The 24,816-nt window shown below is 46.1% G+C and overlaps 1 protein-coding gene across 2 annotated transcripts in view; it reads left to right on the top strand.

Annotated features, from left to right (window-relative positions):
- Nucleotides 1-1,694: 1,694 nt before the first annotated feature.
- Nucleotides 1,695-24,816, top strand: part of cpsf6 (cleavage and polyadenylation specific factor 6) — a 62,347-nt gene continuing 39,225 nt past the window's right edge. For both annotated transcript variants that reach the window (XM_072485082.1, XM_072485083.1), the window contains exons 1-3: nt 1,695-1,847; nt 23,280-23,498; nt 24,549-24,652. In XM_072485082.1, coding sequence (XP_072341183.1) covers nt 1,788-1,847; nt 23,280-23,498; nt 24,549-24,652 — 383 coding nt within the window. In that variant the 5' untranslated portion in view covers nt 1,695-1,787. The remainder of the gene's footprint in view (nt 1,848-23,279; nt 23,499-24,548; nt 24,653-24,816) is intronic.

Below are 24,816 nucleotides of genomic sequence, written 5' to 3' on the forward strand. Positions count from 1 at the left end.
GCTCAGGAATCCGGATTCTCATTGGGAGCAGATGGAGGAAGGTTTGTGCATAGGGTCGTATCTGAGGGCTCTGGTTACTGCCCCATTCCCATTGTCCCCTACACGATTCACTTTGGGTCCGGTGGAGATAGCCCACATGTTTTGGTCTTGCCCCAAGCTTGTAAGTTTCTGGGTTTCCTTTTTCGACACTATATCGGGGATTTGGGGTATTCAGTTGGAGCCGTGCTTGTTGGAGGCTCTGTTCGGGTATCTGACTCACCAGTGCTACAGACGGGGACAAATTCAGATGTCCTAGCCTTTGCCTCGTTAATAGCTCGGAGGCATGTTCTGCTTGGGAGGTCCCCGATGCCACTTAAAGCCTCACCCTGCCTAGGGGGACCTGATGGAAGTTTTGTACATTGAGAAGATCAAGTCTACCATGAGGGGGCCGGTGGAAGGGTTCTACTGGAGGTGGCAGTCTTTTGTCTCCTTTTTTAGGGAACTGGTTACCATCAGCTGCTGGGGGAGGTTGTCTTTTTGTTAAAGATTTGCTTTTTTATCGACGGCTGAGGGGGGAGCCCTTGCTCTTGGACAGGGTTACTTCATTTCAGAAAGGATGTGTTTGCACGAGAGAGGGTACAGAGGAGATTTACAAGGATGTTGCCAGGACTGGAAAAATGCAACTTTTAGTTGTTCTCCTTAGGTGAATAGGACATTCTGAATTCTCCCTCTGTGTACCTGAACAGACACCGGAATGTGGCAACTAGGGGATTTTCACAGTAACTTCATTCTAGTGTAAGCCTTCTTGTGACAATAATAAAGATTATTATTATTAGCCATTATGTGGAGATGCCGGCATTGGACTGGGGTAAGCACAGTAAAAAGTCTTACAACACCAGGTTAAAGTCCAACAGGTTTGTTTTGAATCACTAGCTTTCAGAGCGCTGCTCCTTCCTCAGGAGTGCTGCTCCTTCCTTCACCTGAGGAAGGGGCAGTGCTCCGAAAGCTAGTGATTTGAAACAAACCTGTTGGACTTTAACCTAGTGTTGTAAGACTTCTTACTATTATTATTAGAATAGAGGCTGGGGGAGATTAAATTGAGATGTACCAAACTGTGAAGGGTCTGGATGGAGTGGGTGGTGAGGACATATTTACCTTACGTCAGTGACAATGGGGCATAGTTGTAAACTGATTAGTAGAAATATTATGAGGAAGGTGAGGAGGAAATCAGGAAGAGAAGGCAATGTTGATAGGGTTGGTTTTATAAGGCCCAATTAAATAGAAGAACAAAAATTAAGCGATGGACAAATTAAAAGGGGCTGCTCCCAAAGAACAATCGGAGCACAGCCCAAAAGGAATGAAGAGGAAACGGAAACTTAAAACCAATCAAACCAAAATGTGAAAATCAGGGTCGATAATACAGTCCAACCCCTGCAGTGCCCACCGAGCACGGAAGGCCTCGAGTGTGCTTGTGGAAATGTTGATAGGATTAGGGATGGGCCATAAACCCGTCGGAACGAATGGGCGGGCTCTGTAGATGTAAACTAGGACGCTAGAGAAACGGGTAAAATTATGTTTCACAAAGGCGGGAAGGTATCTTAACGGCGGCGGTATGTTGCTCTCCAAGAAGTTTTGGCTGTGGACTTGCCAACTCTTTGCTCTGGTGTGTGTGAGTGAAGAGCCGAGGATGTAATTCTGACGGTGGCCTGGTGGGGAGGGTGAGGGCGCTGTTTCCGGAAATGAAGCACTGACCCTTCAAACGGCCGCTCGAGGCGCAGCGAGGGAGCGAGAAGGAGGGAGGCTCTGAAATGGCCGATGGTGTGGATCACATCGACATTTATGCTGATGTCGGCGAGGAGTTTAACCAGGTAACGGTGGGGTTGGCTGGCGAGGAAGCAAGCAATCAAACAAGCAAGCATCGGTGCGCCTGGGGGTTTAGGGGGAATTGAGCGTTGGAGTTCACCAGCTCCCCACACCCGCCCCCTTCTCCCCATACGCACACACACGGTCGAGGGGAAGGAGGTTGAAGTCGGCCCGCCTCACGGTTGAATCGAGGCCTGCCCCTCGCACCCGGGAGCCGGTTCTAATAATAATGCTAATTCCCAAACGCGCGTTCGCCTCTTTCCCGCTTCTTCCCTCACGGCCGGCGGAAGCTGGGCCCCTGGCTCCCCTCCCCTTCCTCACGGTTAACTCGCAGAGAGGTCCCCCCGCCCCCCGCGCCGGCGTATCATTTCTTTGCTATTATTATTTCGAACCCGCGTGGTGCATTTTTTATTTTCTTGGCTGGCGTCCGCTTGGTCCCCGGCCGGTGGATCCCGCGGAGCAGAGTGAGGCGCCGCTTTTGGCGAGGACAAAACAAGACAACATGGCGCCCGAGAGAGTGGCGGGCGGGTAAACAGCAGCCAGTGGTTGCGTATTCTCTCCTCAACCCATTCCTGGAGCCGCTCTCCAACTTTGAAACCCCCTCTCAACACTTACCCGTTCCTTTTTAAAGGAGGGGATGGGAGGCAAATAGGCTCGAAAATACTTAGAATTGTTAGGGTAGGAGAAAAATTGGGAATCAAAAATTAACTGAATTGCAATATTTTGCTTCCTTGCCTGTAAATCTCCTCGCGATCGTTTTCTTTTTTCAGTCCAGTTATATGTGGCCTAACGAACAAAATGTTTTGTATTTTTCACGATTGAAACGCAGTTTCAAATTGCAAATGCTTCGAAAACTTAAAGCTCATAGTTCAAGAAATACTGAGCACCTTATCTCCGCAATGCATTTGAAAATATTTTAACCCCCCCCCCCCCCAAATGTTCTTTAGCACAGTCAATGGGCCAATTCTGGGCCCCTGCTGCGTGGCTTTCCACATAATTTTGTGAAAACAATTCATCCGTGCTTTCGGAAAGGTAATTTTTTTTTATCACGAAATTGTTTTGAACATCACGAGGTTGTACCAAATGTTTTTTCAATAATTTGTTGCCCATGTACTATGACTGCAGTGCTGTGATTTTTTTTTTTTTACGTGTTTGCCATTCCAGAAAGTTAGCATGAATTAAACTTTTCCATAATTACTTGCCTCCTTTTTTATTTAAAGCTAAACAGTTGTGAGCTCTAGCAAATCTCAGGTATAACATGTTACTTGAAGAAGGCATAGATTTTTACTACAAATAGTTTTTTAAAATTCTGAAGAAAGTGAGAGGTAACATCTTTTGTTTTCTGGGTGGCGAGCCAAAACGGATGGGTTGAAGATTATTGCAATTTAGAATTCTAGTAGCTAAACACAAAATTGTGACTGGGTATGCATGAGTGACAGAAATGCAAATATGTTGTGCTTTTACTTTTTGGTGGTTTACTATAGAGAAAAGGAGGGTAATTATTTTTGGCCACACCAGGTGCTATCTGGAAAGTTTATTCTGAATGCAGTGTTATATGTTGCCAATTAATACTTTGTGATTAAGAACATAAATAGGGACAGGAAAAGACCATACAGTCTATCATAGAATTTACAGAGCAGAAGGAGGCCATTCAGCCCATCGAGTCTGCACCGGCTCTTGGAAAGAGCACCCTACCCAAGGTCAACACCGCCACCCTATCCCCATAACCCAGTAACCCCACCCAACACTAAGGGCAATTTATCATGGCCAATCCACCTAACCCGCACATCTTTGGACTGTGGGAGGAAACCGGAGCACCCGGAGGAAACCCACGCACACACGGGGAGGATGTGCAGACTCCGCACAGACCATGACCCAAGCCAGAATCGAACCTGGGACCCTGGAGCTGTGAAGCAATTGTGCTATCCACAAGGCTACCGTGCTGCCCACTAGCAAGCCTGCTCCCCCATTCAGTATGGTGACGTTTGATTTTGGGCTTCGATTCCACTTTCCTGACTGCTCCCAAATTCCTGGGACACAAGGCTATCTGTCACAGCCTTAAATATATTCAATGCTGGTGCATCCACAACCATCTGTGATGGAAAATTCCAAAAATTCATAATCCCTTGGGTAAAGAAATTTCTCTTCATCTCAGACGTGGCCTTTTACCCAGAACCTGTTCTAACTTGATTCCCTAGCCAGGGGGAATACCATTCTGTATCTACCTTGTCCCTTCTGATCTGAGATCACTTCTTATTCTAAGTTCCAGAGAATGTAGACCCAATTTACTCAGCCTCGCATTATTGGACAACCCTCTCCAGGGGACTGATCAAGTGAGCCTTTGCAGTACTGCCTCCAATGTCCAATATGCTTCCTTAAATATGGAGGCCAATACTTTTCCTCTTTCATGAGATGTGGGATTTGTTGTCCATCCCTAATTGTCCTTGAACTAAGTGGTTTGCTTTGCCATTTTTGTGGCCATCTGAGTCAACCAGGCCGAACAGGTCAAGGATGGATGGTATCCTTCCCTAAAGGACATTAGTAAATCCGCTGTGTTTTTACAGCAATCGATAGTTTCACGGTCACTTACTGAGACTAACTTTATGTTCCAGATTTATTAACAAAGAATATAAATTTTGTTAGCTACCATGATGAGATTTCAACCCATGTTCTCAGAACATTAGCCTGAGCCTCTGGATTTTCTGCTATGCCATCATCTCTCCCCCCCCCCCCCCCCCCCCCCCCCCCCATTTAAACATGGTGGTTCAGGTACGGCCTCATGAAGCCCTGCACAATTAATCAGAGTAATAGAGGTCTACAGCACAGAAAAGGCCCTTCAGCTTATCACATCTGCACCAGTCAAAAACAACCACCTATTCTTATCCCATTTTCCAGCACTTGATCCATAGCCTGTATGCCTTGGCATTGCAGGTGCACATCTGAATTATTCTTAAATGTTATGAGGGTCTCTGTCTCCTCCACCCTTTCTGGTGGAGTTCCAGACTCTCACCATCCTCTGGGTGAACAGTTTTTTCTTCGCATCCTGTGTAAACCTCCTGCCCTTTACCATAAATCTATGCCCCCTGGTCATTGATCCCACCACCAAGGGGAAAAGCTTCTGCCTATCCACTGTAGCTGTGCACCTCATAATTTTATACATCACAATCATGTCCCCCCTCAGTCTCCTCTGCTCCCAAGGAAAACAACCCCAGTTTATCCAGTCTCTCTTCATAGATAAAACTCTTGCAGCCCAGGCAACATCCCTGGTAAATTACTCTTTCCAATACCATCACATTCCTCCTACAATGTACATTTCAAAACTGCACACAATACTCTAGCTGTGGAGCATAGTGGTTAGCACTGTTGCTTCACAGCGCCAGGGACCTGGGTTTGATACCCGGCTTGGGTCACTTTGCGGAGTCTGGACGTTCTCCCGTGTCTGTGTGGTTTTCCTCTGGGCGCTCCAGTTGCCTCCCACAAGTCCTGAAAGATGTGCTGCTGGGTGAATTGGATATTGTAAATTCTCCCTCCGTGTACCCGAACGGGCACCGGAGTGTGGCGACTAGAGGATTTTCACAGTAACTTCACTGCAGTGTTAATGTTGAGCCTACTTGTGACACTAATAAATATTATTATTAACCACCGTTTTATACAGTTCCAGCATAACCTTCCTGCTCTTAAACTCCATGCCTCGGCTAATAAAGGCAAGTATACCATATGTCTAACCACTGTATCTACCTGTCATGCTACCTTACGGGACCAGTGTACATGCACACCAAGGTCCCCCTGGTCCTTTGCTTCCCAGGTTCCTGCCGTTTATCATGTATTCCCTCATCGTTCCTTCCCTTGCTTTGGCAAAGAGTCATCCAGATTCGAAGTGTTAGCTCCCATCTCTCTCCACAGATGCTGGGATTGTCCACTATTTTCTGTTTTTGTTTTATATTTCAGTCTGCTGAGACCATTGTGGAATCATCCACTATCTCTGCAGTGATCTCTTTTACAACCTTAGAATTAATGTGGCCATCAGGTCCTGAGGATATGTAAGATTTTAATCCCTTGAATTTCTCCAGAACCTTTTCTCTGATATTAATTACCTCCAGTTTCTTACTCTTTAGACCCTAGACTACTCTATTTCTGGTGTATAACTTGTGTCTTCTATGAAAACAGACATAGCATATTTATACAGTGTCTCTCCCATTTCCGCATTCTCCATGATTTCTCCTGCCTTTGCTTCAAAAGTATGAAAGTTTAGGGCAGCACGGTGGCCCAGTGGTTAGCACTGCTGCCTACGGCGCTGAGGACCTGGGTTAGACCCTGACCCCGGGTCACTTTCTGTGTGGAGCTTGCACATTCTCCCCGTGTCTGCATGGGTTTCACCCCCACAACCCAAAGATGTGAAGAGTAGGTGGATTGGCCACACTAAATTGTTCCTTAATTGGAAAAAAATAATTGGGTACTCTAAATTTATTTTTTAAAAGTATGAAAGTTTACTTTAGTTACACTCTTTTTATACACTTATAACCGCTCTTACAATCTCTATACATTTGACTCGTTCACTTTCATTCTATTTTTTTCCCTTTTAGCAACTTTTTGGTGGCCTGTTGCTCGTTTTTAAACACTCCCAATTTTCAGTCTTGCTATTATTTGTAATATTATACGGCTCTTATAATCTAATACTATCCTTAACCTCTTTAGCAAGCTACGGGTGGATATTTCTCGCTGTGCTGTTTTTCAATGGAATGTAGTTTTGTTGAAAATTTTGAATGAAAAAAAATGTATCCCATTGTTTACTCACCATCATGCCTTTTGGCATATTTAACCAATCAACCTTGGTCAGCTCTTTCCCCCCCATGCCTAAATAATTGGCTTTGTTTAAGATTCTTATTTGAGATTGGCATATAATGTTTCCAAATGCAATATTATGGTCGCTATTTCCTCAGATTTCTTTTTTATTTACTACAAATTTTAGAGTGGCCAATTCATTTTTCCAATTAAGGGGCAATTTAGCGTGGCCAATTCACCTAGCCTGCACATCTTTTAGGTTGTGGGGACGAAACCCACTCAAACACTGGGAGAATGTGCAAACTCCACATGGACAGTGACCCAGAGCCGGGATCAAACCTGGGACCTCGGTGCCGTGAGGCAGCAGGGCTAATCCACCGCGCCACCGTGCTGCCCCCCAGTAGATTTCTTGTTATGATGTCTAATTAATCCTGCCTCATTACACAATACTATATTTAAAATACCTTTATCCTTAGTTGGTTCCCCAAGATATTGCTCTAGGAAATTTGTCACAGAAGTATTCTACAAACTCATCTTGCAGATCACCTTTGCCACTTTTAGTCCAGTCTATATGGAGATTAAAGTTCCCCACAACTGTTAAATTACCTTTGTTACAAGATCCAATAATTTCTTATTTAATGCTCTGTCCAATGGCATGACTAAAGGTAAGGTAAAGTCGCCATAGTCCCAGATGACCATAGGCTGCTTTTCCCTTTGAAGGGGAGAGCTGACCGGTGGTGATTTATCCGAAGGATCACCACACCTCAGACGAGGGGAAAGGGTGAGAAGGCACAGGGCCTTCATGAATAACCTCAGCTAGTACAGGAATTGAATCTGCGCTGCTGGCCTTGTTCTGCACCACAAACCAACTGTCTAGCCCACTGAGCTAAACCGGCTCCCAAGGAATAACTACTGTTTGGTCTATAAACCCCTTCCAGTCTTTTCTGACCATTGTAAATCCTAATAACCACCCATACTGATTCTACCTCCTGATTTTTTTCTGAGCCAGTATCCTTTCTCCTTCCATTGATGTTATCCTTTATCAGGGTTTTCCCTCTTTTTTTTCCATTCTACCATCTTTTCAAAATGTTTTGTACTCTAGATTAATTATTTCCCAACCGTCTTCATCTTGTAATCACGGCTCTGAAATGCCAATTATATGTGAGCCATTTATCTCCATATCGAAACCATTTTCTCCAACAGCAATCTTCGAACCACGCTTCCAACTCTGATCTTATTTATCATATGCCAATTTGCTTTTGCCTCTGGTAGTAAATCCAGAGATTATTACCTTTGTCATTCTGCTTTTCAATTTTAACACTGAGCTGTTCATCTCTTTTAGTCCCACCTATGTAATTGGTGCCGATGTGCACCACAACTAGATCCTTACCCCCTGACTCCCAAGATACTCTCCAGCACAGAGGAGGTGTCTTTAATTCTGGCACTGGACAGCGATACAATCTTCAGGAATCTGCAAAGAACAGCATCTATACTCCTGAGAAACCCCCACGATCTTATCAGCGTCAGGCCTGGGCTATGATAATTCCTGGGTCCTGTTAACCTTTTTATGAGCGGTTGAACCTTCAATCACCTACAGAATTGGGCAGCCCTCCCACATGAACAAACAATGCTAACACCATCCTCAACTTTACATAAAGCAAGCTGTACCTCTTTTTTTTTTTAGTTCTTAAAATTAAGTGGTACTTTAGTGTGGCCAATCCACCTACCCTGTAAATCTTTGGTTTGTACGGGTGAGACCCACGCAGACACTGGGTGAATGTGCAAACCCCACACAGACCGTGACCCGGGGCCGGAATCGAACCTGGGTCCTCGGTGTCGTGAGGCACCAGTGCTAGCCACTATTCTGCCCCTTGGGCTGTATCTCTTAAGATATGGTTGTAACCGCCTTTTAAAATATTTGTCATGGGATATGGACATTACTGGTGGACACAATGGGGCGAAAGAGTCGGAGTGGCCTGTCCGAGCCCAAGATGCCCTCAGCCTGACTGAGTGCATGTGCCCGGATTGCCAGGAGCTGCTGGCGGAGCCGGTGAGGCCACCATGCGGACACTGTTTGGCTGAGCTGCTTCAAGCAAACGGCGAAGATCAGTCCGACTGGCTTGCTGGGCGGCGAGAGCCGCTGGGAAGGTTGGGATCAATTCGACGGCAGCGTGGCTGTAGCCCTGTCGGTACATTACAGGGAGAGGTCGGCAGAATCTTTGCGGATAAGAATTTCTTCAAACAATAGTACCGAGCCAAGGAGACCAACATCAGGCACAAAACAAACAACAGGCTGCAGCTAAGTCCCCAAGGTGGTGCAGGAACTTTGCGTCTCTGTCAGCTCTCCCCTACAAATCCTCTTTCTACATCTTTTATAATCATTATTTTACCAAGTTCTATAATTATTAAATACATAGAACATAGATTAATAATTATGTATGGAGTAATCTGCTGAGACCGAGAGCAGAACAATACTTTTAACTGTATTTGTACATGTGACAATAAATCAAATCAATATTATTTTCTCCCTGCACCATGATGTTGTGGTCAGTTGTCTGCCCACCATGCAGTTTCAGATTTCGTCCGCACAAGTTGCAAGAACATTGAATCTGTCAGACAATTTCACGGCTGAGGTTCTTCAATTGCTTCCTATGGTTGCCTCCTGGAACAAAGTGTCCAGGAAACCTTCCTCCCCCTCGCAGTGTCCAAAGCTCAGCCTCCAGCTTCACTGCAGATGTAGGTGTCTTGCACCACGCTGGCGTCACCAGCCCCCAGGTGCTACATCTGCAACATATGATTTGTCTTGCCATTTTTTAAAATTTAGAGTACCCAATTATCATTTTGCCAAATAAGGGGCAATTTAGCGTGGCCAGTTCACCTTCTCTGAACATCCCTGAGACTCACGCAGATGTGGGGAGAATGTGCGGGATCAAAGCTGGGTCCTCAGCACTGTGAGGCAGCAGTGCTATCCACTGTGCCCCCCCCTGTCCTGCCCCTTTTCCATTGTTAATTAATTGGGTTCCTACTTCAGAAATATCTTCAGATACTGAAGCAATCTTTGTCCTGGACATCATTCATGCTTAGGCTGAAGTCCGACCAGTAACATGCAGGCCACACAAGTATCAGGCACTGACCATCTCCAGTCAAAGATTCAATGGCATTACCATTGCTGAATCCTCACTGTTAACATCCGCACAGTTACTATTGACTAGAAACTGAACAGGATTAGCCATACAGTGACGAAAAGAGCAAGTCAGAGGCTGGGATTTCTGCTGCGTGTAACTCTCCAGACACTTAAAGCCTGTTCACCATCTACAAGGCACAGTTAAGGAGTGTGCTAGGGTACTCTCCACTTGCCTGGAGTTCAACTCCAATAACACAAGTTTGACACCATCCAGAACAAAAAGTAGTCTGCTTGATTGACACTCCATTCACTCCTTCCAGCAATGTCTCAGGAAGGGACAGAGGCTTGGGATCTGGGGTACACCATTTAGGACTGAGATGAGGAAACATCTCTTCACTTAAATGGGAGTGAACTTGTGGAATTCTCTACCATAGAATGCTGTGAAGGCTAAGTCACGATGTATTCAAGAAAGACTTTTTAGACTCTTAATGGCTTCAAGGAGTATTGGGAGAAAGCAGGAATATGGGGCGTTATTCTCTGCCGGCGGGAGTCTCCGTTTTGCCGGCGCCCGGGGGTTTCCCGACGGCGTGGGGCTGCCCCACAATGGGAAACCCCATTGACCGGCCGGTGTTACGGAGACTCCCACCGGCGGGTCGGGGCAGAAATGTGGCGGGGCGGGTAGGAGAATTTCGCCCATAGCATTGCGATAGATGATCAGCCATGATATTGAATGGTGGACCATGCTTTAGGGGCCGGTTAGCATACACCACCTAGTTTCTATGTCACAGAGTGGCAGCAGTGTGGGCGGCACAATAACAGTAGTTAACAGGATTCCGGGTTCGATTCCCGCTTGGGTCACTGTCTGTATCGAGTCTCCACGTTCTTCCCGTGGCGGCATGGGTTTCTCCACAAGTCCCGAAAGATATGCGTGTTCATTTAAGTGAAGAGATGTTTCCTCATCTCAGTCCTAAATGGTGTACCCCAGATCCCAAGCCTCTGTCCCTTCCTGAGACATTGCTGGAAGGAGTGAATGGAGTGTCAATCAAGCAGACTACTTTTTGTTCTGGATGGTGTCAAACTTGTGTTATTGGACATTCTGAATTCTCCCTCTGAATTCTGAATGTACCCGAACAGCCGCTGCAATGTGGCGACTAGGGAATTTTCACAGTCACTTCATTGCTAATGTAAGCCTACTTGTGACACTAATAAATATTATTATTATTATTACCACCTACAAGATGCACTGCAGCAATCCACCAAGCTTCGTTCAACAACGCCTTCCAAACCATTGACCTCACACCTAGAAGGGCAAGGGCAGCAGCCACTTGCAAGTTCCCTTCTGAGTTTCTCACCATCCTGACTTGGAACTCTATTATTGTTTCACAATCGCTGAGTCAAAATCCTGAAACTCCCTTTCTAACAGCACAGTGGCTGTACCTACACCAGATGGGCTACAGCAGTTCAAGCAAGGCAGCTCATCACCTTAAGGACAATAAATCCTAGCCATCAATGCCTGCATCCTGTGAACAAATAAAAATCACTCCGCTGTTATATGTAGCTACATTAAGTAGTTTAATGAATTAAGCTATATGTTTAATACAATATTTTTATATCCTCAGCGCCAATTTAATTCACTGCCCACATTTCGAGATATAAAATCTTATTGCACCAATCAATCACCTTACCCGCTCACCTAATGAATCATTGAATGTACAGCGCCAAAGGAGGCCATTCGGTCCATTGAGTCTGTACTGGTCCTTGGAAAGAGCACCCTACTTAAGCCCACACCTCCACCCTATCCCAGTAACCCACCTACCCTTTTTTTTTGGACACTAAGGGCAATTTAGCATAGCCAATCCACGTAACCTGCACATCTTTGGACTGTGGGAATAAACCGGAGCACCCAGAGGAAACCCACACAGACGCTGGGAGAACGTGCAGACTCCGCACAGACCGTGACCCAAGCTGGGAATCGAACCTGAGACCCTGGCGCTGTATACAACAGTGCTAACCACTGCTTCCTTGCCACCTATTTGAACATAATGCATTTGAACAAGAGCTACTGAATGCTGAAAGAAAAGCTCCGAAAGCAGTGCCTTGCACAGGATTCCCACCGACACCAAATTCCCAAGTTATCACTTGTTCCTTATCGCTGGTACAGTAATTGCCCCCTATTCAGGCAACCACTTTCAATTGTTTGACAGATGACTGCCACTGGCAGGTGGTACTTGCGGCTTTTTAACTAGTTCGCAATTTTCAAGTTCTGAGTCAGGACTGTTGATCTGAAATTATAACTTGAGAAAATTCATTAGAGAGATCCCACCCCGCCTGCATCAGATCTCCAAGTTAGCATTTGTTCTTGTCATCTCCACTGTGTGCTTCTGTTAGTTTCTCTGTAATTGAAACCAATGTACTGATGGCCATGAATAAGCATCAAGTTCTTTTGATCATTTTGGTTCGTGGACATGTTTTCATTGTTTTTTTTTAATCAATGCCGTTTAATTGCAGCACCATTTTCCTCTCCCTGACCAGGTCAATTTTTTCACGTAGTGTGAATGTGACTATACTCTGTTCAAAAATTATGTTTTTGATGTTAATTTATAATGTTTCGTCCAATGAAGCGTACTAGGCCAAATTGACAGTTTGTCATTTATCTTATTGATGTGCGCTTAGAAAATTAACTTGTAACCGCATATTTGACGAGGTAGGGAAGGCTTTGTTTATAGACCTTTATTATGCTCACCCTGAATGAAAACCATTACTTCTGTCAATCTAAGAAAGTCCCAGGTGGCCTGTGGTTTCCGAGTTTAGTGTTTTCAAGTAGTAACCATCTCTTTTTCTAGTTTTTTGGCTGAGATAAAATCTGGAATAAACACAGGAACTGCTCAGCAGATCTGACAGCATCTGTGGAGAGAGAAACAGTAAATGTTTCATGTCAATTACTTTTGTAAGGGCCACGAAGAATCCAGCACGAGTTTTAAGGATACAAAGTAATAACATTTATTTACAATAACATATATATATATAACAGCAGCAGCAACTTCCCTTGCTGCACACTCCTTCCTGCCGGTTCCTAAACTGGCCAGCTTTATTTATACTAGGAGTTTACTAACGGTTTCTTCCCCCCCCCCCCCCTCATTGGGGAAGCTCATACTCCCACAGGATTGTGGGATTGTCATTAGTCCCCAGCCAATGGCAAGTAGGCAGGTTATAACAATTACCTTTTTACTTCTATGAAAGTATAAATTCTGTTCTGAGCGAAGTTCCTTGTTGCTATGGGCATGGTACGATTTTAAAGAGAAGAAGAAAAGAGAAACCTAGGACTGTGTGCTCAATTGAAGGTGTCAGGACAGGTTTACAAAGTATATGGGATCCTGGGCTATACAGATATAGGCATAGAGTGCAAAAGGGGAGTTAAGCTGAAACAGTGTAAAACATTTGTTTGGTCCCGGTTGGAGTATTGTATCCAATTCTGGGCTCCACATTTTAGACCTGAAACCTTTGGCAAGGATACAGAAACAATTTACTTGAATGGTTCTGTGTTGGCATCTAAGTGGATAAATTAGAAAAGCAGGGGGTCTTCCTGCAGAGAAAGCTGAGGAGATTTAGTAGAGGCATTTGAAATACTAAGGGAGTTGGATAGAGTAAATAAAATAAAACTGATCACAATATCTGAAGGCTCAATAGCTAGAAGGCGTAGATTTAAGATTAGCAAATAAATCAGATGACGTGAGTTAAAACATTTTACACCGACTGGTTAAGATTTGGAGTGCACTGTATGATTGGGTGTTGGGTGAAGGCTCCGTAATTAGATAAATATGTGAAGGAGCAAATATTGCAGGGATATTTGCAGAGTGGAAAATGGAACTAACTGGATTGCTCTTTGAAAGAGCTAGTGCAGGTTTGATGGGCTGGGTGGCCTCCTTTAGTAACTTGGGCTATATGAAGTTGGTACACGATTTTATTTCTGTGGAGAAGGAGTAATGTTGAGGCAGTTGATCTTGGAGGACAGTGTAATTGGGTCGTATTGAGTGCCATTACCAGCTGACCACTTTCTCAGAAGAAACTAAGCTGAGCAGCAAGACCAGCAGCTACAATCAGACTTGACAAACTTGTATCTGTATGTGATATCTGGAAAAACTCCTGGTCCCTGCTATTAATGAGAACGGTAAAAAAAAAATTTTTTTAGAGTACCCAATTAATTTTTTCAATTAAGGGCCACTCCACCTAACCTGCACATCTTTGGGTTGTGGGAGTGAAACCCACGCAGACACGTGGAGAATGTGCAAACTCCGCACAAACAGTTACCAATGGCCAGTATTCGAACCTCAGCGCCATAGGCAGCAGTACTAACCACTGTGCCACATGCCGCTCCTATTAAGGAGAACTTGAGCTACTTTGGGAGAATGATTTCTAGTATTTGGAAAATATACAATTTCTCACTAGGGGCAGGTTTTTTCACTCCAGTTTTCCTGACATTAATATTTTCATTTACCTTGACATCCTTTCTGAATTGCAATGGGAATCCATTGCATTAGCTGTAACATATGAACAAATTAGGAGCAGAAGTAGGTCATTCAGCCCCTCAAGCCTGTTCTGCCATTTGATTAGATCCTGGCTGATCTGTTTGTGTTTAAAATTCTCATCTACCCCAGATAAAGTTTGATTCCCTTGCCTAACCAGAATCTATCTACCTCTGCCATGAAAAAAATATTTAGTGACCTGCTTCCACCACCTGAGGTAGAAAGTTCCAAACTCGCACAACCCTCAGAGGAAATAATTCTCCTCATCTCTGTCCGATAAAAGCGACCCCTAATATTAAAACCATGTCCCCTAGGTCTGGACTCATCCACAACAGGGAACATCCTTTCTACATCCACCTTGTTGAGATTGTTCAGGATCTTGTATACTTCAATCATGTCCCTCTTCACTCTTCTAAACTCCAGTGGAAACAAGCCAAACCTGGCCAACCTATCCACATATGACAACCACTCATTCTAGGTATCAATCTAGTAAACTGCTTCCAATGCATTTAAATAAGGAGACCAAAACTGTGCCTAGTATTTGAGATGTGGTCTCACCAAGCCCCTTTCATATTCAACTCCTCTCGTAATAAAGGATCGCATTGTATTAGCTTTTTATTTTAAAAAAAATTATCTTTCTTCAAATTTTTGTCAAAAACAAAATTTTTGCATAACCGTACGCAACAATAAACAGAACAAAGAAAAAAAAGAGGGAAAAATGTTAACCGTATGTACAAAAAAAGGAACAATGCAACGTAACGACCCCCCCCCCTTCCCCGGCGGATGCTGTTGCTGACCTTTACTGCTCTCCTAGAAAGTCGAGGAACGGCTGCCACCTCCGAGAGAACCCTGCCATGGACCCTCTCAAGGCAAACTTTATTTTCTCGAGACTAAGAAACCCAGCCATGTCACTAACCCAGGTCTCTACACTCGGGGTGGCTTCGAGTCCCTTCACATTAAAAGAATCCATCTCTGGGCTACCAGGGAGACAAAGGCCAATACGTCGGCCTCTTTCGCTTACTGAGCTCCCGGATCATCTTGACACACCAAAGATCGCTATCTCTGGACTCGGCACCACCCGCGTGCCTAAGATCTTGGACATTGCCGTAGCAAATCCCTGCCAGAATCCCTTAAGAGCCGGGCATGTCCAGAACATATGGACATGATCTGCAGGGCTTCCCGCACACCTCGCACATTTATCCTCCACCCCAAAGAGCTTGCTCATCCTGGTTGCCGTCATGTGTGCCAGGTGGACCGCAGTAAACTGGATTAAGCTAAGCCTGGCACATGATGAGGAGGAATTGACCCTGTTTAGGGCGTCAGCCCACAGGCCCACATCCAGCTCCCCACCTAGCTCCTCCTCCCTTTTGCCCTTAAGCTCCTCCACTGGGGCTTCTTCGGCCTCCTGAAGTTCCCAGTAAATGACCGAAACCTTCCCCTCCCCTACCCAGGTGCCGGAGACCACCCTATCCTGAGTGGGGGTAGCAGCGGAAATGATCCCATCTGCTTTTTCAGAAAGGCGCGTATCTGAAAGCATTTCCAGCGGGCAAACTGAATTTCTTCTCCAGCGTTTTCAGGCTGGGGAAGGTCCAGTCTATGAACAGGTCCCCCATCCGTTTAATGCCTGCCCTATGCCAGCTTTGAAACCCTCCGCCTATCCTGCCCGGGACAAATCTCTGATTGTTGCATATCGGGGTCCAAACTGAGGTTCCCTCCAACCCCCTGTGCATTCTCCACTGACCCCAGATCTTTAATGCCGTCAGCACCACCAGACTAGAGGAGTAGCAGGCCGGCGAGAACGGCAGAGGTGCCGTTGCAAGTGCCCCTTGGCTGGTACTTTACATGAGGCCACCTCTAACCGCTCCCACGTTGACCCCTCCCCCAATACCCATTTCCTAATCATGGCTATGTTAGCCGCCCAATAGTAGCTGCAAAAGTTTGGCAGCGCCAGCCCCCCCCCCCCCCCCCCCCCGACTGTGTTGCTAACTTTTGGTTGGCTCTTAATTCGTAATTTGCTCTGTTTGTTTAACCTTTGCTCTCGAGTCGCCAGGTATCTTTATGATACCGCCACGAGGTTCAATTTCAAGTAATGATCAATAACTCAACACACCAATTAGTAAGATTCAAATCGAAGCACATTTATTATACACAGTAAATCACTACTCATGCATAAACTCTATAGGCTATTCCTATCACTAAAAGGCCTATACTTACTTCGGATTGGCCTACTAGGTCAGGGGAACAAATGGCCTTTCGTTCAGGTCCTGAGTCTGCAGGATTCAAAAGCTGGTATGAACTGGTACCTAGGAGCGCCTATCTCGTAGCGAGCGTTGACCCGAGACTTACTTGGTTGGAGGCAGCGAGGCAGGTCACTGTCAAGGGTTGGTTCAAGTTGCTGAGTGAACCCTGCCAAAGAAGGACTATTTGAACTTGGGGGCTTTACTTTATAGTCCCCAGGGGCTTCCCGCCCTTTGGGGCGGACCCCGTACCTGGTTCCAAGTGATTGGACTACTTTCCGATCACTTGGATCGATTTCTCCAATGCTGGAGCGGTTCCCTGATCGCTGGGCGGTACCCAAGTGTCCGTTGGCCTTCCTTTGTCTTGGCTCCTGCTGGCGCCGAGGAGTCTGGCTTGGCTTTATTCACCTTAACTGTTGCGATTGTGCCCTGGAATCGCTCATTACTATACAGATGGATGCTGTATTACAATGCAGGTGGCTGCTGGTTTCAGTGCTGTCTGGTTCCTTACAGGTTCCAATACACATGATTTCTGTATTTGCTAGTCTTTGCCTGTGTTGGCTGAATTTCCCTTCAGCCTTTGCGGTTCTCCATTATAAGTCAGGAAGTGGCCAACTCGGGTGGCTACAACTGCGCTCCAGGTACAGTCTCTTTACTCGCTGGGTCTTATTTGCCCATACGAATCCCGAGATGATCTTGTTCACCCGCTTAAAGAAGGACTTGGGGATGAAGATGGGAAGGCACTGGAAGACAAACAGAAATCTGGGGAGGACTGTCATCTTAACGGTCTGCACCCTATCCGCTAGAGATAGTGGGAGCATGTCCCACCTTTTGAAGTCCCCCTCCATCTGCTCTACCAGCAGAGATAGATTAAGCTTGTGGAGCGCATCCCACTTTCGAGCCACCTGTATCCCATGGTATCGAAAGCTCTTCTCGACCAATTTCAGCGGAAGCTCTCCCAGTCCCTTTCCTGCCCCCTAGCTTGGATCACGAACATCTCGCTTTTCTTCTCGTTTAGTTTGTAACCTCCCCCTGTTCGTGCACACACTTTCCACTGGGGCCTGGTAGAGTAGCTGGACCCAACCTATGAACCCTTCACCGAATCCGAACCTTCTTAGCGCTTCCCACAGGTACGACCATCCAACCCGGTCAAAGGCTTCCTCTGCATCCATTGCCACCACCATTTCTGCCTCCCCTCCCTCTGAGGGCATCATGATGTTTAGGAGCCTCTGTACGTTGGAGTTCAATTGGATGGGGGGCTTGACTGAGCCTGTCTGATCCTCCCCTATCACCCCAGGGACAGAGTCCTCAATCCTAGCAGCTAAGATCTTGGCCAGCAGTTTGGCGTCTACATTCAGGAGCGATATTGGTCTATAAGATCCACACTGTAGCGGATCTTTCTCTCGTTTGAGGATGAGTGAACTCTGAGCCTGTGACATTGTTGGGGGGAGGGTCCCTCTCTCTTTGGCCTCATTGAAGGTCCTTAGCAGGAGTGGGCACAGCAGTTCCGAAGATTTCTTGTAGAATTCTACAGGGTAGCCGTCCGGCCCCGGGGCTTTGCCCGACTGCATGTCCCCTAAACTCTTTACCATCTCCTCCAGCTCTATCGGGGCCCCCTGTCCCTCCACCAGATCCTCTTCCAACTTTGGGAACCTCAGTTGGTCCATGAATTGCTTTCCAGTGGTCAGCAGGTCGACTTCCGCCTGCAGCCTCCGGCGCTCTTTCAGTAGCCCCGTCTCGGGGATCTCCGCGTAGCACCTGTCTACTCCGAGTATCTCCCCGACTAGCCTTTCTCCCTTCGCTCTTGGGGATCAACGCCCTGCTCATCGCAAAGATATCAATGCGGGAGTAGACTTTGTGGACATGGGAAAGGAAAGAGAACTCTTTCGCCCTCGGTCAGGCGAATCTCCACGGGTTCCATGAATCCCCTCCGTTCTTTAGCCGCCGCTGATCGCTTTCCCAGCCTGAGGTTTGACCGGTCCAGTACAGGGTCCAAAATGTGTTGAAGTCACCCGCCATAATCAGATTGTGTGGTCTGGAATTTTACCCAGCGTGTGTCTCATAAATACCACGTCGTCCCAGTTCGGGGCGTAAACGTTCACTAGCACCACCCGGGTCCCCTGCAGTTTCCCACTGACCATTATGTATCTGCACCCCCCTTGTCAGCTACAATATTCCTTGCCTCAAAAGCCACCCGTTTGCTGACCAGGATTGCTACTCCTTTGGTCTTTGAATCCAGCCCCGAATGGAACACCTGGCCCACCCACCCCTTTCTCAACCTGGTTTGGTCCGCACGTTTTAGGTGCGTCTCCTGTAGCATGGCTACATCTGCCTTTAGCCCCTTCAAGTGCGAGAACACGCGAGCCCCCCCCCACTAGCCATCTTCCTTTTTCAGCCAGCCACGAGCCTGCATCCCCCTCTTACTCGAGCCCTCCCATTGGAGCCCCCCACTTCCCGCCGACTCTCCCTCTGTTCCCCCAAGTTGGCACCTTTTCTGTCAGCCAAGCATCTCATCCCCCCCCCCCCAAGCAACCCTGTGATCCCAAACCCCCAAGTCAAGCACTGGCTCTCCCCATTACGCTTCCGTGAGTCAGCTGACCCCGGCCACTCCTGCCTCTGTCTCCGATTACTCAGATGCCTCATTTTGTGCCCCCCCCCCCCCCCCCTATGGAAAGCCCAACTTATCAGCTTCAACGGCCCCCAAAGAACATTTTCCGCTCCCTCCCCCCAGCGAAACAAACAGCCAACCCCGGGCGCAAACCTGGCCCCATCAAAGACACAGTCCCGGCTGCCAGGAGAGCAGCCCCACGTGTAGGACCCCCCTCGTCCCACAAAAGCCGAAAACATGGTCGAAGAAACAGGGAACAAACACAATTTTTTAAATTTAGAGTACCCAATTTATTTTATCCAATTCATGGGCAATTTAGCATGTCCAATCCACCTACCCTGCACATGTTTGGGTTGTGGGGGCGAACCCCACGCAAACACATGGAGAATGTGCAAACTCCACGTGACAGTGACCCAGAGCTGGGATCAAACCTGGGACCTCGGCGCTGTGAGACAGCAGGGCTAACTCGCTGCGCCACCATGCTGCTCTGGGAAACAAACAAAAATAAGAGGAGACAACATAATGTCGCTGCCTCCGGCTACTCTGCATTTACTATCCCCACCAGAGTAACGTCCCAGTGTGGCTATCCTTTAGTTTGAGTCCCGCAACTTTTCTTGCTTAATGAAATTCCAATCCTCATCCGTTGTTTCAAAGTAATGGTGCCGATCTTGATACGTGACCCACAGCCTCACCGGATGCAGCAGCCCAAACTTCACCCCTTTGCTGTGGAGAGCCGCCTTAGCCTGGTTGAATCCAGCACGCCTCTTGGCCAGTTCTGCTCCCAGGTCTTGGTAGATGCGGATTACACTGTTCTCCCACCTGCTGCTTTTTAGCCCATCGCAGGACTCGTTCCTTATCTGAGAAGCGGTGGAACCGTACCATCATGGCCCTCGGCGGTTCATTCGTTTTGGGCTTCCTTGCAAGGACTCTGTGCGCCCCATCCACTTCCAGAGGCTGAGGGAATTCTTCTGGCCCCATCAGGGACCCCAATAACGTGGTCACGAATGCGCTTGCGTCTGACCCCTCCGCACCCTCCGACAGGCCCAGAATGCGGAGGTTCTGCCTCCTGGATCTGTTTTCAAGGTCTTCCAGCCTCTCCTACCACCTCTTGTGTAGTGTGCCTCCACCCTGACGGCCAGGCCCAGTATCTCGTTATCCAAGACCTTTTTCTCAATCTCCTTGATCACCGTCTGCATTTTCTGGGTCTCAACCATTTTCTCCATAGAGGCCTTCATTGGGGCCAGTATCTCCGTTTTCAGGTCAGCAAAGCAGCTTCTAAGAAACTCCTGCTGTTCCCGCGACCACTGGGCCTACGGTGCCTGATCCAAGCCGGCTGCCATTTTCTGATCCCGCGTTCGTTCCTGTCGCTTTTCGCGTTTGTTTGGCCATCCTGCTCCTGGTCCCCTCCATAAACTGCTGTGGGGAGCATTCTAGTGCCGTTTGCCCGCCGGTTTGCGTCGAAAAGGGGCCCTTAAAGCTCCTTGAAAGGGCCCATTAGTCTGTTAGCAGCGGGAGCTGCCGAAAACGCAACCTACCCGCGCATGGCCGCCACCGGAAGTCTTCTTTAGTTTACTTAAATACTTTTCTTCTCTTTCGCTCGGGGAGGTTGGTGAACTTGGTGTTCCTGATCTGGCTGCCTGGATCTGAGCTCTGCATTGGCCCGGCTTGTGCGCCGCTTGAACTTGCCTGAGCCACACTTATCGGCACCTCTGCTCCCTCGCCACTGTGCTCGGGGCCCCAAACTCCACGGCCAGTTTTTCTGCTGAGGACATCCAATTTTTTTTATTTTTTTTTTAAATAAAAAGGTTTCCCTTCGATTGGCAGATAAGCCCGAAGTGCCGGAGCCTGTGCGGGAGCCACCCGAGATGCGGCCGTCACTCCATGCCGCCGCACCCTCTATTAGCCTTCTTAATTGTGCTTTACTTGCCTATTAACTTTGTGTGATTCCTGCACCAGAACACCTAGATCCCTCTACACCTCGGATTCTCCATTTAAGTTATACTCTGCTTTTTATATTCTTCCGGCAAAGGTGAACAACTTCATGTTTTCCTGCATTTTACTCCTAGCTGCTAGATTTGTGCCTACTCACTCAACCTAGCTACACCTGCCTGCAAACACCTTGTATTGTCTTCACAATAGACTGTCTTTCTACCTATATTTGTGTTGTTCGCAATTTCCTTCAATGCGGCACCTTACTAAATTCTTTCTGGAAATCTAAGTCCAAAACATTCAAAGAACTCTAGTAAATTGGTTAAATATGATTTCCATTTCACAAAACCATGCTGACTTTTCCCGACTACCATGAGTTTTTCTAAATGCCCAACTATAACCTTAATGATCAATTCTAACACCGTCCCCATATTAAACTAACTGATTTGTAGTTTCTTCATCCATCTCTTCTTGAATAGTTGGGTTATATTTGTACTTTCCAGGTCCTTTTTGACAAAGTTTTGGCCTGTGACTGCTGCAGCATAAGTGGCCCCTGTACAGGCGCCGTGCGTACCCAAATGTTGCGACTAGGGGCTTTTCATGGTAACTTCATTACAGTGTTAATGTAAGCCTACTTGTGACAATAAAGATTATTATTATAAACTGGTCATTGAACTTCAGACAACTGAAGACACTGCATTTATTGTTTTTGCTGGTTTGTCTTGCTTGAGTTTGAAGAGAATGAGTGATTTTAGGAGTTTTACACTGGTGTCTCATTGGTGAATAAATCCTAATTCAAAACAATCTAAGCAGGGCGGCACGGTGGAGCAGTGGTTAACACTGCAGCCTCACGCCGCTGAGGACCTGGGTTTCATCCCGGCCCCGAGTCACTGTCTGAAGGTTGCACATTCTCCAGTGTCTGCGTGGGTCTCACCCCCACAACCCAAAGATGTGCAGGGTAGGTAGATTGGTCACGCTAAATTGCCCCTTAATTGGAAAAAACCGAATTGGCTACATTGAAATAAAAAATCAATCTGTTAGAATCAGTGATTTGAGCTAAGTATGACAATTGAGGACATGGATTTCAGCTTCATTTTGTTGAAAGGTCTGAAGCAAGTTGCTCCATTTTATTCCATGGAAATCCAGGACCCCGCAGACCACCTACTAGTTCTACCTCACCCACTTTTGTTTCCCACCCCACGAATCAGAATGAATGGAATTGTAATATATCTGCATTAATCTTATTAAACTAAATACCATTAATTTATGCTTCCTGCTGGAGAAAAAAAAATACAGATATTTTCATATTATAAACATTAATACCACAAAAGAACATGTTTATCTGACACTAAAGTTATGAAATTAAAAAAAAAAAATTTTTTAAAATTGGTGTACCCGATTCATTTGATCCAGTTAAGGGGTAATATAGCGTGGCCAATCCACCTACACTGCACATCTTTGGGGACGAAACCCACGCAAACACGGGAAGAATATGCAAACCACAAGGACAGTGACCCAGAGCCGGGATCGAACTGGGACCTCAACGCCGTGAGACAGCAGTGCTAACCACTGCGCCACTGTGCTGCCCCTAAAGTTAGGAAATTGTCACAGTTTAAAAAAACTAATACTTGCATATTATAATACATAATCAAACAAAATCAATACTCACATAAATGTTGCTTATAAATCTATATGGTTGCGTTGTTTTGTTAGCACTAGGACTACTTTGCTGGTTTAGCTCAGTTGATTGGACAGTTAGGTTGTAATGCAGAACAAGGTTAACAGCACGGGTTCAGTCACTGCCCCGGCTGAGGTTATTCATGAAAGCCCTGCCTTCTTAACCTTGCGCCTCACCTGAGGTGTCGTGTTCCTCAGGTTAAATCACCACCAGTCATCTGTCCCCCTCAAAAGGCGAAAGCAGCTTATGGTTATTTTTTATAAATTCATTTACGGGATGTGGGTGTCGCTGGTTAGGCCAACATTTCTTGCCCATCCCTAGTTGCCCTCCAGAAGGCGGTGGTGAGTTGTCTTCTTGAATCGCTGCAGTACTTGTAGAGGAGTTGAGTTTTGCATTTAACTTTCTTTTGGTTGTGCCATCTTTTATTGACGACTCTACACTTGGGCTACTTTATTCAAGAGGATCAAGTTGTATTTATGTTGATGCAGAACACTGCGAATCATAATTCCAGTTCAGAATTTCTATTTTAAAAAACCTCAGTTATGTTCTTATTTAGGAGTCTGAATACAGTGGCCACGATCAGATAGATTTGTATGATGATGTCATATCACCATCGGCCAATAATGGAGATGCACCAGAGGATCGTGATTATATGGACAGCATGCCACAGTCCGTTTCAGATGATGGTGGCAAAAGTTCCAATTCGTTGGGTCCAAATATTGTTTATACCTATACTGGCAAGCGAATAGCTTTGTACATTGGGAATCTGACTTGGGTAAGTGTTTCTACCTTTGCTAAGAATTTTATTTGTTTTGCAAAATCCTCTCTTCTGACAGCTGCAAATACAACCAGTTCAAATTTCAAAGATTTCTGGTTTACCTCCATAATAGATGAACAAAGAGTTTTATATAAGTTGTATAGATGTACTGTGAGCTGGAAGTAATTCCAAAAGACTCAACCCCATCTGCTAGTGTAAGTCATTTTTCACCACCTGGCACTAGTGGGGATAGATTTCCTGGCTCCTTTGGACCAGAAGAACCTCCATCTTTTCCTTGTGAGTATCTGATTATTTCATAGATAGAATTTTTATTAAAAAAAGAATTTACAGTGCAGAAGGAGGCCATTCGGCCCATCGAGTCTGCACCGGCTCTTGGAAAGAGCACCTTACCCAAGGTCAACACCTCCACCCTACCCCCATAACCCAGTAACCCCACCCAACCCTAAGGGCAATTTTGGACACTAAGGGCAATTTATCATGGCCAATCCACCTAACCTGCACATCTTTGGACTGTGTGGGAGGAAACCGGAGCACCCGGAGGAAACCCACGCACACACTGGGAGGATGTGCAGACTCCGCACAGACAGTGACCCAAACCGGAATTGAACCTGGGACCCTGGAGCTGTGAAGCAATTGTGCTATCCACAATGCTACCGTGCTGCCCTCAATATCAATAGCTAATGATTGACATTTGGAATAATTGGGGCCTGCGTAGAAATATTATCAGGTCCATTGTCGCTAAGAGTTCAAAGAATAATATTAGAAACATGTGATGGTTGCTATGCCAGATTCTTAATAATTTGAAAACAAAATTTAATCCACCTGTTCATAAACTGCATTTCAGTCCTGTGACATTGAAGGATTTTGAGTGTATTCTGAAAATCCTAATGCGGTGTTCCCACTCTAATGCAGATATCTCCACTCCTCCGTATTTAGTTATCAAGCATCTCTTCTAATTCAGAAACTACTAACTTAAAATCTTCTGAGTGCAAGTAAGATATGCATTTTAAAGCATGTTGCTTTTTTTTTTCCTGCATTGCCTTACAGTGGACCACAGATGAGGATTTGACTGAAGCTCTTCATTCAATGGGCATTTCTGATGTTTTAGAAATAAAGTTTTTTGAGAACCGGGCTAATGGACAGTCAAAAGGGTGAGAGCTTATGATGGATTGACACTATTTAGGCATTGTTTTGGTAGCTGATTTTACTAATGAACTTCTACCAGGGTAGTGAAATTGCAATTTGCAATTTATTTGGGTTCGAAGAATTGGATCTGCAATTAACTCTTAATTTCAATAAATTGAGTAAAACCTGA

This window comes from Scyliorhinus torazame, chromosome 19, assembly GCF_047496885.1.
Source record: "Scyliorhinus torazame isolate Kashiwa2021f chromosome 19, sScyTor2.1, whole genome shotgun sequence".
In the NCBI taxonomy this organism is placed as follows: domain Eukaryota; kingdom Metazoa; phylum Chordata; class Chondrichthyes; order Carcharhiniformes; family Scyliorhinidae; genus Scyliorhinus; species Scyliorhinus torazame.